The sequence below is a fragment of the Drosophila innubila genome (assembly GCF_004354385.1).
Source record: "Drosophila innubila isolate TH190305 chromosome 3R unlocalized genomic scaffold, UK_Dinn_1.0 2_E_3R, whole genome shotgun sequence".
In the NCBI taxonomy this organism is placed as follows: Eukaryota; Metazoa; Arthropoda; class Insecta; order Diptera; family Drosophilidae; genus Drosophila; species Drosophila innubila.
In genome coordinates this window covers 5,157,568-5,174,307 of record NW_022995380.1, presented here as the reverse complement: position 1 = coordinate 5,174,307, position 16,740 = coordinate 5,157,568, and the positions used below count along the sequence as shown (strand labels likewise).

Sequence of the window (16,740 nt, the reverse complement as noted above, 5' to 3'; positions counted from 1 at the left end):
TTGCTTAATATGTAGTTGTAATAAACACTTGTGTATGTGAGATTGAGTATCTGAATTCAATATGGCCGCTGTTAAGTGGTTGTTAGCAGCATGTAATGATAATGTTAAGCCTTTATTCGTTGGTGTTGGTTTCGTCCTCTTTGCACTGATATTTGTTAGTATGTACAAACACACACAAACACACTCACACTCTTGGTCTATGCTCCTCCAATTCCCCTCTTGTAACAATTGCAGCCTAAATACCGCCAGTGCGCACAAACATCCGACAGCGCGTGCACTTTCAAATGGAAATGTTCTACATAAAGGTGAAACTGGGAAATTGGACTGGCCACATCACCTCCAAGCAGCTCGGGTGACATAACTGTTCCCAATGAGGCAGTCTCAATTAGACAACTCACTGTACAGGTGGAGAGTATTGGAGTATCACAACGCAGTCTACGAGTGGTCGATTCAGTGAAGAAGAGAGGCGACACCTTGCGACGAGAATCGCCCGCTTTTTCATCTCTCAGTCCTGGGGCGATGGCGCGCCGTCACCTTAATCTTTGTGGTCTTCGTCCTAATAGAGACGAATTGCCTGAGTCTGCAACAGACAGGACCTCTATATCATTTAGGTGCCTTAGGAACCATAGGTCGAAAATTAATCTTTTGTATGTAAAAGTTTTTTGTTTTTTAAGATATCTTAGCCAAACTAAAAGAATATGCGCCTAAACTGATATTATACATCCTGACAAAATTTTGTTAAAATCAACTTTTAGTACATGGGTACAGGGTATCCTACTGTCGTGCGGCTACAGTCCGCACCTCACCGCGAGCGAAGCGAGCAATATGCTAAGCCCCCTTGTGTTACCAGTTTTAAGATTATTTTTAAATTGTTATTTATTATTTCTTTTCCATAATAAAACAAAACAAAACATTACTGTCTAATAAAAACTACTGCATACTTTTGGGTGCTTGTATTGAATTACTTATTAACGTACGTTAACTATTCCGTTATACTTGTCCGATCTTGCTTCGGTTAAGTGAGATAGTACATAATATTAACAGATAACGTTCTTTCAAATAATCTTACAAATATTTACCTTTTTTAGCTTTTTCTTATTTTTTAAGTAACGGGTATAAAAATATTTAAATACGTGAAATAAGTTTAGTTACTAGATGAGCTATTCAAAATAAAGCTGTCATGTAAACAAAAAAGCTAAACTTTAAAAATGAAAAATATAGCTCTACTACAGAACAGTTTTTAAACCCGTTACTTAAAAAACAAGTAAAAGGGTATATTCAGACCGTTTCCGGTTTTCACTTTCGGCAAGATTTGTCGGAAGTGGAAATCTTTAGCCTGTTCTTATATAAATCTGGAAATATTTTGTGCGTTGAATTCATTTTGAGCTGGTAAATTTAAGTCTATTAAAGTGATAAAATATAATTTTAAATTGTTTAGCCCAAATTCAACTTGAAAATTTAAATTTTTTGAAATACGATAAAATAGGAACTGAACACCGGAATAGGCCTGATTGTGTTCGTTGGAATGTATGTAACAGGGAGAAGGAGGCATCTCCGACCCCATAAAGTATATATATTCTTGATCAGCATCAACATCCGAGTCGATATAGCCATGTCCGTCTGTTCGTCCGTGTGAGCGTATAGATCTCAGAGACTATAAGAGATAGAGATACCAAATTTGGCACACAGATTTATATAGAGCCCACGCAGGTCAAGTTTGTTTTAAATTTTTGACACGCCCCCTTCCTCCTCCTCAAATTGCGAAAATCCACCACACCCACAGTTTTTAAGATAAAGCTTTTATGAAAATTAACGTTATCTATTAAAATTATCTTTAATATCACTTAACCGCGCAAGATCTTACAAGTAGAACGGGAGTGTTAGTTAATAACTTAAGTTATTAATAAAGCTTTTATTTCAATATAATCTCCTAAACGTATGCAGTAGTTTTTATTAGGTAGTAATGACTTTAAAGTACTTTTATATATAATGAAATAAGTAACGGGTATCCAATGGTCGGATCTCGACTATAACCTTTCCCACTTGTTGTTGTTTTTGTCATCTCGGGTCACAAATGTATAAAAAAATGTGGTTTTGGTTTGTGTCAGAGGAGAAAAATTTAAATTTGTTGTCTAGTGTTATTATTTACTAGCCCGCGCACGTGACAAAAAGCTTATTCTTGTCATCAACATTGCGAATTGAGTCACAGCTCACGACTTAACAGAGCTCTTTTAATTTACAGCTGTTTGTTAACAGCGATATTCTTTGACAGTTACTTTCAAATTTTCGACGAGTGAGGTGCGTTGCGTGGGTATTATTCGTCGATTGTTGTGCCCGCACCTAGAACGGCTGTTCTATAGGTTATAAATTCCGAAGACAAACCAATACCAGCGCACAAATTATTTGTAAATTTGTAAAACAAATAAAGATAGCAGCTTTTTGTAACATTAAACGCGCGATTCATGTTGATATTCTGTTAATGAATGTAAATGCTCTGTGCATGTTAATACTGCGCGCTAGCTGATAAATTGAAAATGTCTCGGTCGTTTTCCCATTTGCATTTACAGTTGCAACGGCTTCTGACAGCGTTGCTTTTGCTCAACATATGCTTGCAACACATCGCACTCGTCACGTCTGACAACTTGGAGTCAAAAGGTGAGTATGATACATTTCTACCTCTAATTTTATACACATTCGTTTGAATATATTCATATATTTTCATTGAAAGTATATTTCCTCCGATAATTATGTACTCTGGGGAATGCTAAATGTGTAGCCAGAACTAATCAAAATTGAGTGTAGTACAAAGAAAAATAATATCCAATTCAGTTCGGAAAATTTTAAAAAAAATGTTTAAGTCTCTGACATTTATTATTTTGAAATGAATTTATATTTTCTCATTTTAACAGATCAACAATAAGATAACATAATATGTAAATATTATAAGTAGAATAAATTATTCACATATATACATATTTGTGATGCTTGTGTACAATACAACAGACAAAAACAAACACATTCTAACTCGAACAAAATTATAGAGTAGCATTTACTGCCCAAATTACAAGCAATTCTGCTTCCTTAACTCAAACTTTCATAAGTCGAATTTCTTCATAACTCGAACAAAAATAAGGGCAAGTGCTTCTGTAAGTCGAATTTTTCGGAGAAAACACATAATTTTAAGTTCTGTATAGCTTGAAGAATAAGAGAAATTTTAAAGTAAGAGTAAAAGCAATTTGAAGTGTATGAATTTTAGTTACTAGTTTCTGATTTGTTTTTTGTTTTGTTTTGGTTTAGCTCTAACAATAAAAAAAATTTAACAGCTAGCAATTTGAATGTATGAGTTTCCATAACTTGAAGTCTCCATAAGTGGAACTTTTTCTTTGAATAATGGTGATTCGAATCAGAGAAGTTCGACGGTATTAACTTTTAAATAACTGCGACCACAAAAGTAATCTTAAAATTTGGTTTGGAAAACTTCCGGTTTCTTATCGTATTTCCTAACCTTGTATGACGTATAAGTTACTAATCTGACTAATAACAACTATTTTTGATGAAAAATTAAATAAATGGAAAAACAGAGTGTAATCGATTTGTAAATTTTAATAAAATTAAAATAATTGCAATGATTGATGATGTGTGGAATTACTGTAAATTTTAACAATGTTTCTATTTTCTTTATAATTTGGCTGGATTGAGGTCAGGGTTCTGCTAATTTTTTAATAAATCTGTTAAATTTTTCTGTTTATTACTATGCGCATTAGCTGTAGAGATAATAAAATTGATGCACAATAATTAATTTAAAACGCACTTTGAGTTCTTCTAACCTAATAAATAATTTAATAAATATTTTTTTCAATTTGAACATTCGCCTATTCATACTTTTCCTTTCTAATTGTAGCACACGTCGGTGACTATTTTCCTGCCCTTAATGAGTTTTCAACACACACTGTGATACGCCCCCTAGTGCAGCATGGTCGCACTAAGCGCGCTCTGCATAGCACCCTGGATGCAACGGTGAGTAGTGGTACTACGAATTGGAATTGCTTTTAAGTTCATTTGAGCATCATCTGGGTCAAGTTAAGGAATCTCTCACGGGGATTCCAAATTTTAACATATGTAACAATGAGCATAAGAAGCAGCACTGCGAGTAGCAAAGCAAAAAGTATAAAGAAAGTCAAAGCGAGAAGAAAAGTGAGCAGAAACATGAATAGAGATGCAAAGTTAGTATAATTGCGGCAGACTCAAAGCATCTTCTATGTTAAAGTCTAAAGGATAAAATCTAAGTACAATAAATCCTATACCAAGAACATAAATCAGTGTAGATTCAGACGAGTAAATAACTAAGCGCCAATTTAAAAACCAGATATGAAGTCAACATATCATTAAAGGCACTTAAAAAAATGTAAGCAGAATATATTTTTTACTGTGAGGTCCTTTCTGTGGGACAACTGGGTGTGCTACAGCATGGTTATGGGGGACAATAAAAATTTGTGTGTGTCCTTCACAAGTTAACACTGCGTGTGTGAATGAAATAAAGCTTGGTATTTCTGTAATGAATTCATTTTTGGTATCTGTTGATATTTCAGGATGGTCTACATGCTCCGCAGCTGACACTGAGCTACATGCACCAAGGACAACGCATCCAAATCGAATTGCAACGCAACGATCGCCTCCTGCCCGACGCCCACTTCCTGCGCTATCAGAATGCCAGCAACCAGGAAGATGGCGCCTCCGGCTACGTCGTGCGCAATTTCACCAAGGCTGACATTGATTTATGCCATTATCAGGTAAGTCTCTCAATTTCTCTCTCTCTCTTTTTGTGTAATGCAACTTTACATAACGTTGTTGTACTCTCCAGGGACATATACGTGGCATACAGGACTCAAGTGTGGCGCTTTCCACCTGCGATGGCAGCCTCAATGGCGTCGTCTTCGATGGCCAGCACACGTACTTCATTCACCCGCACATCGATGGCAACGGAAGACTGCAGGATGACCATTATCTGCTCAGGTGAGTTACGACAGAGGTGGCCAGCTAATATTTTTCTTATATAAATTCAAATTACATTTAAATGTAAGATTTCAAGTTCAAATAATTTATCTAGTTTCAATCCAACATCATCTGTTGGGCTCGACTTTCTGTTAACATATTTATGTACTGTAAGTTGGCTAACAGTCTATTGTTAACTATCAGTCCTTGTTAATTGTCTAACATTAATTTACTTATACTTACCAACGATATTTAAAAAACATGGTTTATTATCAGTTTATCATCAAATGTATAGTATGTCTGCTTACAGGGTTTCTCCCTATCTATTAGCCAACTTTTCTCACATTAAAACCCCAAGTGGTCATCTCCTAACAATATTATATTCAAACAATTTCCTTTTCCTGTCAGGAGTTACCTACCTCAATAATGTTTGCCTTACTTGTTGTCTATAAATATTTGCTTCATGGCCCTGCCCACTTTCCCATTCCACTTGATTGGACGTTTATATGACGACTGGCATCTCCGTTATTAGTTCTCGGCAACGGAAATATCAAATTACGTTACGTTTTGAATTTTGCAGGCACGCCGACATGTTGCAACAGAATGCTACCTGTGGCTACGACAGCAGCGAGGATAACCACAATCCACAGCAAGATGATGAAGGCTGGCAGCACGAGATGGAGCAGGAAGAAGAACCTTCTTTGCCCCAACGTTTGGATGGTGGAGAATTCCATCGGATGTTGAGACGCAAGCGAAGGCATGCGGATGAAAGTCAACTGATACGAGGACCGTACAATGCCAACAAGTACTCCAGCTACGTGGAACTGGTCATTGTGGTGGACAAGAAGTTGTACAACCATTTCGGGGCGAATGCAAGGCGAGTGCATACGTATTGCATGGATCTAGTCAATATTGTGAATGCCGTAAGTAGCTTCAAAGCTAGCTCGAAAGAATGCACAAAAAGATGCGCTTTAATTAAACTTTTGAAAAAGAGTGAAGGGGAGAGTATGAAAAAAGTGGACAGTAATGGTAAATAAATTAAAGTTTTCAAATGAATACATTTTTAAAGCAGTATTAAAGGAGACGCCAAATAATGATAAAAATGATTTTTCGCCAGGAAATCGGATAACATTTGCAAATCTTATGACAGGTTAAAGTTTTCGAAAAAGCGATATGGGGAGAGTATAAAAAAAGAGCACAAGGATGGGAAAAAAATGAATTTTCCAATTTTTATGCAGCTTTTTAGTCTCTGAGATCTGGTTGTGAATACAAACGGAGAGATAGTTAGACAGACATATTTCATATAACCTCTATTTTTAGGAGTATCATAAAACGCTACTGTTGTCCATTTGCTAATTTTCTAATCTAATATTTTATAATATCCAGGTATATATGCCCTTAAATATTTTTGTGGCGCTGGTGGGCGTTGTCATATGGAACGAATCGAACGAGATTGGGATCTCCGACAATTCAACTGTCACGCTCCGCAACTTTCTTAACTATCGAAGCACAAAGCTCGTCCTGGAGCATGCCAACGACAACGCACAGCTTTTAACCAAACAGGTATTCTCGGCCCAAGATGTGGGCAAGGCTCTGAAAGGAACCATTTGCACCTCCGCGAGCTCGGGTGGCGTGATCATGCATCACAGTGAGGTGCTGGCAGTGGTGGCCGCCACGATGGCTCATGAGATTGGCCACAACTTTGGCATGGATCACGACTCAAGCGATTGCCACTGTCCGGATGAGAAATGTGTGATGTCTGCTACCAGTACGGCTTTTGTTCCTGTGCATTGGAGCAGCTGCAGCATCGATCAGCTGACGATTGCCTTCTCGCGTGGTATGAACTATTGCCTGAGGAACAAACCAACGCGTCTTTTTGACTCGCCACAGTGTGGCAATGGGTTCGTGGAACCCGGCGAGCAATGCGACTGCGGATTGCCCGCCCACTGCGAGAACAGCTGTTGCAATGCCCACACCTGCATGTTGCACAGCAACGCCTCCTGTGCCACCGGCGAGTGCTGTGATCTGGACACATGTCGACCCAAACTGGCAGGAAGCGCCTGTCGTCCGACAGAGAATGAATGCGATCTGCCGGAGTACTGCACCGGCGAGTCGGAGTACTGTCCGGCGGATGTGTTTCGCCGTGACACGGAACCCTGCGACAACAATCAGGCTTTTTGTTTCCATGGCACCTGTCGCTCGCATGCTAGTCAATGTCGGATTCTGTGGGGTTCGACGGGTGACAATTCCGTGCATTGCTACAAGACGAATGTAGAAGGTACCGACGAGGGCAACTGTGGCTACAATCTCCACAACAAGACCTTTGTGAAGTGCACACCAGAACACGTCCATTGCGGCATGCTTCAGTGTACACATCTTAACAAACGCCTAGAGTTCGGCATAGAACCGGCAGCTGAGTCAGAGCACTTTGTCAATCACGATCGTAAGATTTTCACCTGTCGCACGGTGCTTGTAGATCTCGGACTGGAAACAATTGATCCTGGTATGACCCCGAATGGGGCCAAGTGCGGTGAGCGGAGCATGTGCGTCAATCAGAAGTGCATGCCCCTGGACCGTGTGCATGCCCCGGCCTGTCCCGATAACTGCAATAATAACGGCGTCTGCAATAGTCGAGGACACTGCCACTGCGATGTCGGATTCGGTGGTGAATCGTGCTACATGCCCGGATACGGCGGCTCCGTTGACAGCGGTCCAGCAACAAATCCAAGCAGTGAGTATCTCAACTCTCATCCCAATGATCTTATTCCTTTTTGACAATTGTGTTGATCTACTTGCAGGCAAGCTGAGCTTCGAGCGACTTACTTGCATTCTATTGTTCCTGGTGGTGTCGCTTCTGTTATTTTTCTGGGTTGTCTATCACTTTATGATCCGCAACAAGTTCTTCTCCGGTGAAAAGCTCGCTGAGAATATGTATGTGTCGACTTCCAGTAGCAGCAACAGCAGTGATCACAGCACCACCACTTGTTTAACTTCTGCACCACCACCTCCAATTCCAATGCACGCACAACAACTTAACTCACCAACTAACACAATTACTAACACACACTCCACATTGCCCCGACTCAAGTCCAGGCAAGCCGGCTCCCATGCTATAGTGCTTCCGCCTGCCATGTCCAAGAGTCGGAGCAACTCTGAGGTCGATCAATTGGAGTCACCCTGGCGACGCAAGCTGCCCACTCACCAGCTAAGAACAGCCCCACCTGTTCCTCCACACAAAAACATCAGTTGCAACATTATTAACAATAACAACAGTAACAGTAACAATAATACACTGCGACGCAAGCTGGACATCACGGCGCCACGTCTGCATGCAACAACAAATACTTTGGCGCTCACCGATGGCGCCCAACACATACAGAGAAACCCCGCAAGGTTTGCCAAAAAATAACAACAATAACACTAACACACAACACTTCCAAGGAAATATTTGAATGCAAGAAACAAGTGTTCATCTTCCTTCTGTACTTCTTCCTTCGCATCCATCGTCTCCTCTTCTCCACCTCTTCTCTTTATTCTTTCTCTCTCTTTCTCTTCACCTTCCTCTTCTTATGTCTCTTCATCCCCTTTGACGTAGTCCATATCCCATTTCTCCTGTTCTTCCTTCTCTTCCACCTTTCTTTTATCATTCAACTTAACCGAATCTAATTATTATAATTGAAATAAATAGATATTTTTTTAAAATATTATTTCTCATGTAATTGGTGTTGCATCTGTTGCTTAATAATTATTAACTAACATTTGTGTATGAGAATAATTTGTTTGCTTATAATAAGTACTAAGCAAGCACATAAAAAAAGAACCGTTCTTTTTTTCGGGTCCATGCACATTTTCGTTGTATAAAGTAAAAACTTTATAGGTTATTTGCTTAAAGGCATATGTAAGTATCTGAAATCAATAAGGCCGCTGTTAAGTCGCTGTTAGCAGCCTGCTAATGTTCAAATAATGTTAAGCCTTGCTTTATTCGTATTTATTGGTTTCGTCTTCGTTTTTTTAGTTTGACCATGCCCTCACCTCTTTGCCTATCATACTGGAAAAACAGTTTTTTTTTTGTATAATTGCACATTTGCAGCATGTGTATTTTTAACAAAAAGGGCAAAAACCGGCAAAAATTATGAATAACATATTATTCTAGATGTTTATGTTATTAATTTTTTAGCTCAACTTTTTCTATATCTTTTTCTGTATAAAAGAAATACTCCACAGAACATAAAAACATCGATATTAGTTTCGAACTAAAAATACACATGGACATTACAATACTTCGAAATTGCGCGAATATGCGCAAAAGTTGTTACCTCTATTTAAAAATATACATAATATACACACTACCACGTTTTTGTAATCCAAAGTAATCTTGCTAGATCTACTTCACGAAACACAAGTTTGTTGAGGTTAGGTTTTACATAAAACATGTGCCTAGCATATCAAATTAAAGCACTCTGACCAATATTATACATTCCTTGATCTATATTCTGCAAATTAATTATGAGTCTAATTGATAGTATTTTGCAAATGGCTAATATTTAAACATTCGCAAAGTTTTTAAACAAAATTATGCCAAACACAGCTCAGAACGAACAGCTGACTTTAAAAGGCTGCCAAGTACCAGGGATTGGCGAAGTGGGCACAAGCATCCGACAGCGCGTGCAGTTTCGAATGGAAATGGTCTACATGGAGGTGAAGCTGGAGCAATTGAGTACTATATGCAAGGATTTTACTACCTAGCTTTAATAATATTTGTAAATTTTTATTTATTATTGTATACCCTTAATAAAACAAAACAATTTTTAAATACGTGAAATAGTTTCAGTTCCTAGATTAGCTAGTAAAAATAAAGCTTTCACCCGTTTTGGTTTTTTATCGTCTAAATCATTTTTTAGGTTAAATTTTTTTAAGCTCATTAATCCGGTTTCCATTTTAAATAAATATTGCAATTGCTGCGTTCGTCATCTTGGACTGCCGTCCACATTGATTAAAGTAAACTAAAATTCAAATGCCCGCGCTCGTGACAAAAAGCTAATTGCTGTCAACAACATTACTAATTGAGTTCAACCGTGAACGACTTAACAGAGCTCTTTTAATATCCAGCTGATTGTTGTTATGCTTATCGACTTTTAGAGTTATCGATATATCGATATTCTTTCGACAGCTCTAGTACTGTAAATTTCCTGTCTTTCTCTCTTTTTTTTAACGCATTTAGCCAGTTTCGCTTCAAATTTCGTCTACTGAGGTGCGCTGCGCGGCTGTTTTCCGTCTAATTGTTGTGTCAGATGCATGGATAAGTGTGTGAGTGCGCGTGTCTATTTGCAAAACAACGAAAGGCATTGAATAAATTGAATTAATATCAACAAATTCCAAATGTGCTAAATTCGCTAATTTAATATTGTTAGTTTATATGCCTGCGGCTTCCGACAGTCCCATCAAATTCCAAGTAGAGTAAATTCCCATAGAGAAGAGCTTGTCGAAAAAATACATTAACAGCGCTGGCAAATCAAGAACGAAGATAAACCAATACTAACGCACAAATCATTTGTAAATTTGTAAATGCAAATAAAGTTATCAGCTTTTGTTTACACTTAAACGCGCCGGGGAGTGGCAACGTATGCACAAGTGCTTGCCGTTATTCGTTTTGATATTCTGTTTATAAATGTTAATGCTGTATGAATTGCTGCAACGTGTATCCTGTTTTTAATTCATATCCAATTGGTGGGCAACTTCAAGTTAAATGCTGCAAATAAACGATGTTTGCCTGGGGATTTATTGCTCAGTTCTCATCGCTGTCTTCGCTGCTGCATCCCCATCAAAGTCACTGACACGGGAAGTGGAAGTGTGATGTCACCACATTTGCCTGCTGCAGTCGACAACAACAACAACAAAACAAGAAATTTTACTATTACTGCCACTCTACAAATACAAAAAAAAGATACGCTAACAGACGCACAACAACATTATTGCAATTGCTCTGAATTCTTAAGATTCAGACGCTAGCTGACAACATGAAAATGCCTCGGTCGCTTTCCCATTTACATTTACAGTTGCAACGGCTGCTGGTGCTGCCGACAGCGTTGCTTTTGTTGCTCAACATATGCTTGCAACAACACATCGCACTCGTCACAGCTGACAACTTGGAGTCAAAAGGTGAGTACGCAACTTTTCTATCTTTAAGTTTATACTCGTATAAATGTACATGTGTAAGTATGCAGACACACATCTATACATACATACATTTCCATTGAAAGTTGATTATCTCTGAGCTTGTGCTCTGTGGCATGCCAAATGTGTAGCAAGAACTAATCAAAATTCAGTTTTGCACAAAGAAAAACAAGTTGCCAATCAAGTTCAGAAAGCTTTTGCACAGTGGGGCCAACTGGTTGAGCTGCAAAAGCTAAGAAGAAACTTTCAAGTTTTACCTAACAGAGGAAGTTTTTAGATTAAACACTTATAATTTTTTAAATAAATTAAAATATATTTTAACTAAAGACAAAATATAACTAAATTTAATTTTTTATCATAGAAATTGTCCGCATTGATAAGATTGTTTATTAGATTTAAAAAAATTGCGTGACTAGTGCCTTAAATTGTAATCAAATATATTCAATTAAAAAAAATAATTCATAATAAGCATTTAAATTTTAATGATATGCAGGCATTCGTCCTTCAATTGATATTCAACCAGTGTCGAACAACTCTTCTTAAGTTAAACAACCTTGAGCTGTAAAACCAGCTTACATATATTTGTTGATCGTTTTCTTTATCATCTTCTTTGTCTTAATTTCTTAATCATTAAAAAGGTTAACGAGTATAGAAACCTTTTTAAATCCCATTTGACTGGCGCAAACTTAAAAATCCAATAAAGTACATTAGGATAAATAAGAAATGGATTTTATACTGTTAACTATTACAAACAATAATAAATAGATTTTATACTGTTAACTATTACAAACAATAATAAATGGAGTTATTTCAACAAATCTTCAGAAGCTGTGATGCTATAAAGCTTTTGAAAATAATTGTCATAAAATAGTAATATAAAGATGCGCTCGGAAGTATCACTTGTCAATTATCCGATGTCCTTGCCTCATTTATTGAAAAATCCATCAGCTCCTATTATTATTATATTGAACTGATATATAGGGTATCCCGCTGTGCAGCACTCTCGACAACAACGGAACTGGCTAACCTGCAAGATTTCCCTCTGATCATTGCCAATGCACGTGCCTTAAGTTCACTGTTAGCCTCTGTTGAAGTCCCAGTCCAGCTTGGGTTCTCGTGAACTTGTCCTCGACTTGACACTATGGCTATCAGCAAAGTAGTTTTTTGTATTTTGTATCATGTATTGGTGTAATGCCGTTTAGCGCTTTCAATTGACTTTATCTAGGCGTCAGTTTTATCAAAATCTCACGTAGTATTTCTGATACGAAGGCGCTAATGTGTTTGTTTTTGATTTTGCTTTCATTTTCATTTTTCAACTGGCGTGATTTTCACATGCAAATCTTGTATTGCGTACCTTCACTCACGTATTTAGCCAACTGACTTTTTGTTAATTTTGCAAGTGTTTTGAGCATACAAAAAATCGATTTTAAAAACAAGTTGCATTAAGATACAATCTGGTGGAATTGCGTGCCACTTAAAATAAATGTTTAAGCTTTCTTTTATTTCAAGATCGTTCAATAGCATTCCACACAACGCGCCCAATTGTTTTAAATTATTAACACAACTTTATTCTTGCCTCTTTTATTTTGTTTATGGCAATTCTACCACTTTTTATGCATGCAACACCCATTTTTAAGGTAGCCACAAAAGGTCATCGCCTTAAACGCCAGCAACCGCTTTGGATATTCATGCTGGCCAACTGTTTTTGGTAACTCGTTGTGGGCCAAGTTGCTGTCATTGTATTTTTTTATTATTTATATATATTTTTTGCACAATAAAATACAGCAAGCAGGCAGAGACAGCAACAATGACACAATCATCTCGTCAGTGAAGTAATGATAATTACACATAAGTAAATAGAAGCAAGGCATAGTAATATTATTAACAGTGCCACCAATTGCTGGCCTAAAGCGTATTGTAGGAGCTGAACTTTGTTATCCGAAATCGCCAAATGAGATTTATGAGTGTAAGCTATCTAAAATTTGTATTCTATTAAAATTATATTAAATTCTATTTTTTATTGTTATAATAAATATTAGAGATTATATTAAAAATTCATTTTTTATTTCTAAATCATTAAATAAATCAGATTTTCCATATTTATTATAAAAATAAAAAAACTCTAATTTTGAATTTTTATAATATTAACTAATAAAAAATCAAAATAGAATACTTTTTTGAATTTAAAAAAATTGAAAATTTAAATAATTTTTGATTACTTTAATAAATTAAATTATATTTATTGTTGATGCTTAAAATAAAAATAAAATGGCATGAATCAGAAAAACAAGAATTAAAATCGTTACTTGTATATTATTCTTGGATATACATTAAAATTTTACTATTATTTTTCAAAACAAAAGAATACAAACTTATTTTATAACAAATATCAACTAATAATATTTATTTTGAAATTATAATTGTTATGAACACTGGTTTCCATAAACTAAAATTGCTCATTTCCTGAGATTATCTTTAGAACTATCTACATTGCCCATCAAGTTTTTGAGTTTCTTTAGAGTTCTAATTAGTTACTGTCTGTCTAATTGCTTGACAAGACAACGTCTCATTCATTCTCAATTGACAATTCGCTGTGTAATAGTCAGATTCAGTCAGGCACGTTTAAATGCTCAAATACATAATGACCACAAGCCCGAAATTCACTTGGAAGACGCAATTTATGCAAATGTCAGGCACTCAACTTGCAACAGGGCGCAGGGAAAGAAGAGGGCAGATGAAAGCGTTGAAATATGCATGCTCAGGCTTCCGTTTGAGCGTTGGAGAGGAGCTGCTTCAGCCTCAGTTTGAGACGAAACTCGACAAGTCCCGATTCCATTTAAATTCTTTTGACCTGACTCAATCAAGTCGAGCTTGAAGCTTGGCATACTTAAGAGCCGCTGCGTAAATGTTGCTGATGTTGTTGCCGTAAATTGAGTTGATTTTCAATTAAGCAACGACAACGATGATGATGATGACGATGACCACTTGAACTACTAGCTGACCACAGATAGCCATAGATGTTCTAGAGTACGTACAAATTGCGCTTGATGTGGCAGTCAACGTGTTAGTAAATGCAACCAGGTTGTTGGCTCCCACGACCAAGAAGAGGAGACACAGAAAAGACCCCAAACCCGTCCCGATCAGACCTCAACAATGACGCATATTAATGAACTTCTTGTCTGGCCTTTTAGCGGAATTGTATTAACGTTAAAGCTTGCCACATGAGTAAACATGCCAGACCAAGACATGTGTCTCCACAACCAACAGTGTGCGGCGTGTATCCCTTCTTTTGTTCGATATAAAAACTCTTCTGGCACGAAATGAACTGTTGGGTTGCAAGTATGTATCATGTATTTTGTGTAGGTGTCATTGTTGTTTCACTGTAAAATTTTTCGCACATTTGGCTATACAAATTGAATAATTTAGATGGAAATCAATAAAATTGAGTTTCCTATTATGACATTTTATTGTTTTTGCAATTATATTTATAATTGTTGCTTTTATGGCAGGCGTGCTGCAGGTTTCGGACTTTTGACTGCGGCACGTGTTTGCCGCATGCTTCAAAATGTGGTTCAATAATTACCAGGGGTTGCAAGGTTGCAGGGTTGATTTGAAGTGCCGGGATTACACCTAAATGAATGTGCCTTTAAATGCGTGACACATTCAAAGAAGAAAAAAGTGCAGCAGAATATAAACGAATTGTAAGTCAGTTTTTAGGGAGAGTGCTACATACTTATCGGGGGCGGCTCAAGTTATTTATGACTCTATTTGAAGGCTGGCAGGGTGGATATTGAGATACAGATACAACCACAGCCATAGCTACAACTATACAACTATAGATCCAGACAATGGCAAACTTTCATGAGAGGCAAGACCATGTGGATTAGTCACCAGTCGCCCCATTGGTATAACCATGCAAGGGAACAGCCAGGAAGTGCAAGCTTAGAGCTCTGAGTAGCTTTTCCAATGCCTATTGGAGAAATGTAATCAAAACAATAAGCAGGGAAAAGTTGCAGCCATTCTATCGATAAATATAAACCGGTACAGGAATTTCGTTCTGTTTTTCAATCCAAATCAAAGCACTTGAACGCATTGTTTATGGTAGAATCATGAGAATTGTTGTTTCCTTTAGACAGACTCATAGCCAGGGACAGAGACATAGAACCAGGGAGGTAATCTAAACAAAAATCAACCGGGAAACAAAGACTCCCATTAAGAATGCAGCGTCTTGATTGAGAAATTGGAAATGGAGGTGTACACGATGATTAATCAAAAACATAAACAAAACAAACAAAGAAGAACACTCTCAAAGGGTATATGCGACTCAAAAATACTCAATATATAATTGATACATTTTTTAATTTGTTCACGATGCAATATTTGGATACAATATCTGTAGACAAAGACTACATAATATTATGAGTTGTTTATACTATTTCAGTATACCCTTTTTGATATTTCATGGCTATAGGGTGTATTAAATAGTCTGACATTTGTCTGGCTGCCTAAATTATGCATTCGAATAGCATTCAGCTGACCGGCATGGGCAATGATGCTAGACAATGAATAGGTTTCGAGTGTTATGTGAATGGTTTGAATATTCGCAACGGAAATGTGACAACACGCTAGGCTGAACAAGCAAATGCACAACTCTTCCGGCACAAATGTGAATATGAATGAATCATTTGAGAATTTGCAATTTCATATCAAAGAGAAGCCGGAAAAATCAAATGAAAAGAGAGAAAATATAATGAGAGGGAAAGAAATTGACTGAGAATCACTCATGCAATCAGTTTCGTTTCTCTTTCTGGGTGTGTGCTTATTTTTGTGTGTGTGTGTGTATGTGCGTAGGTGTGTGCTTATTTTGAAAACTAAACAACAACCACAACAGCAACAGCTACGACGTCTGTTGCGACATCCAACGATCCACCGAATGACGTTGCCATCACGCTTCGAGGGTCACTGAACTGCAATCCTCGACAAATTTTCTGTTTACGTTTCGTTAATTTTTAAGTATTTGAAATAATTCAAAACATCTCAATTTTTTATTGTTGGCAATTACGAAAAACTGCTTGGCCATTGTATACGCTTACTTTCAACTGATTTAATTATATAGATATTCTTTATTCCTATTTTTATCTCTTTCGAATTTTGACCTGTATGTTGCAACAGTAAACCAAGTTTCTAATGGCTCATATAACCAATGACCGTCAACCAACAACTTGCTAAAAGAAAAAGATACATTTTAACTCACACACTGCATAAAAATAAAACCAAAGCGCCAAGTGTCAATCAAATTAACACGAAGCCTCTAAAATGTATTATTTTATATGATGACACACTATCCCTTTTCCCGTCTCTCTCTCTTTTTGGAAGTTACTTTACACTTTGGCCTTCATTCTTAAACATGGCAAACAGAAGTTGCCTGAAGTATCTGAAATCTGTACTAGAATTCTATTTACCAACTAAAAAGTGAAAAGTAAATCTTCAACCAAACATTTGCATTCTAGGGTGTTTATTCTATTATTATATGAACTATTTTCAAGTCAATTGGCTCTTTCACTCTCTCTCTCT

General features: G+C 37.0%; 2 protein-coding genes across 2 annotated transcripts in view; both read left to right on the top strand.

Moving 5' to 3' along the window:
• Nucleotides 1-61: 61 nt before the first annotated feature.
• LOC117792335 (zinc metalloproteinase-disintegrin-like MTP8) lies at nt 62-8,647 on the top strand. The gene is made up of 7 exons (XM_034632413.1): nt 62-92; nt 3,902-4,017; nt 4,590-4,790; nt 4,862-5,013; nt 5,573-5,915; nt 6,379-7,723; nt 7,791-8,647. Exons 1-7 carry the CDS (start codon nt 62-64, stop codon nt 8,399-8,401), a joined length of 2,799 nt encoding a protein of 932 aa, XP_034488304.1. The 3' UTR covers nt 8,402-8,647.
• Nucleotides 8,648-10,220: 1,573 nt separating this feature from the next.
• LOC117793028 (disintegrin and metalloproteinase domain-containing protein 12) overlaps nt 10,221-16,740 on the top strand; it is a 35,057-nt gene continuing 28,537 nt past the window's right edge. Inside the window, exon 1 of the mRNA XM_034633398.1 lies at nt 10,221-11,151. Within this exon, the coding sequence (XP_034489289.1) occupies nt 11,010-11,151 (142 nt within the window). The 5' untranslated portion in view covers nt 10,221-11,009. The remainder of the gene's footprint in view (nt 11,152-16,740) is intronic.

Coding starts and splice junctions, on each gene's coding strand:
- LOC117792335 (XM_034632413.1), top strand. CDS start 62: ATGGCCGCTGTTAAGTGGTTGTTAGCAGCAT. Junction 4,018..4,589: donor ATAGCACCCTGGATGCAACG/GTGAGTAGTGGT, acceptor TTGATATTTCAG/GATGGTCTACATGCTCCGCA. Junction 5,014..5,572: donor GATGACCATTATCTGCTCAG/GTGAGTTACGAC, acceptor TGAATTTTGCAG/GCACGCCGACATGTTGCAAC.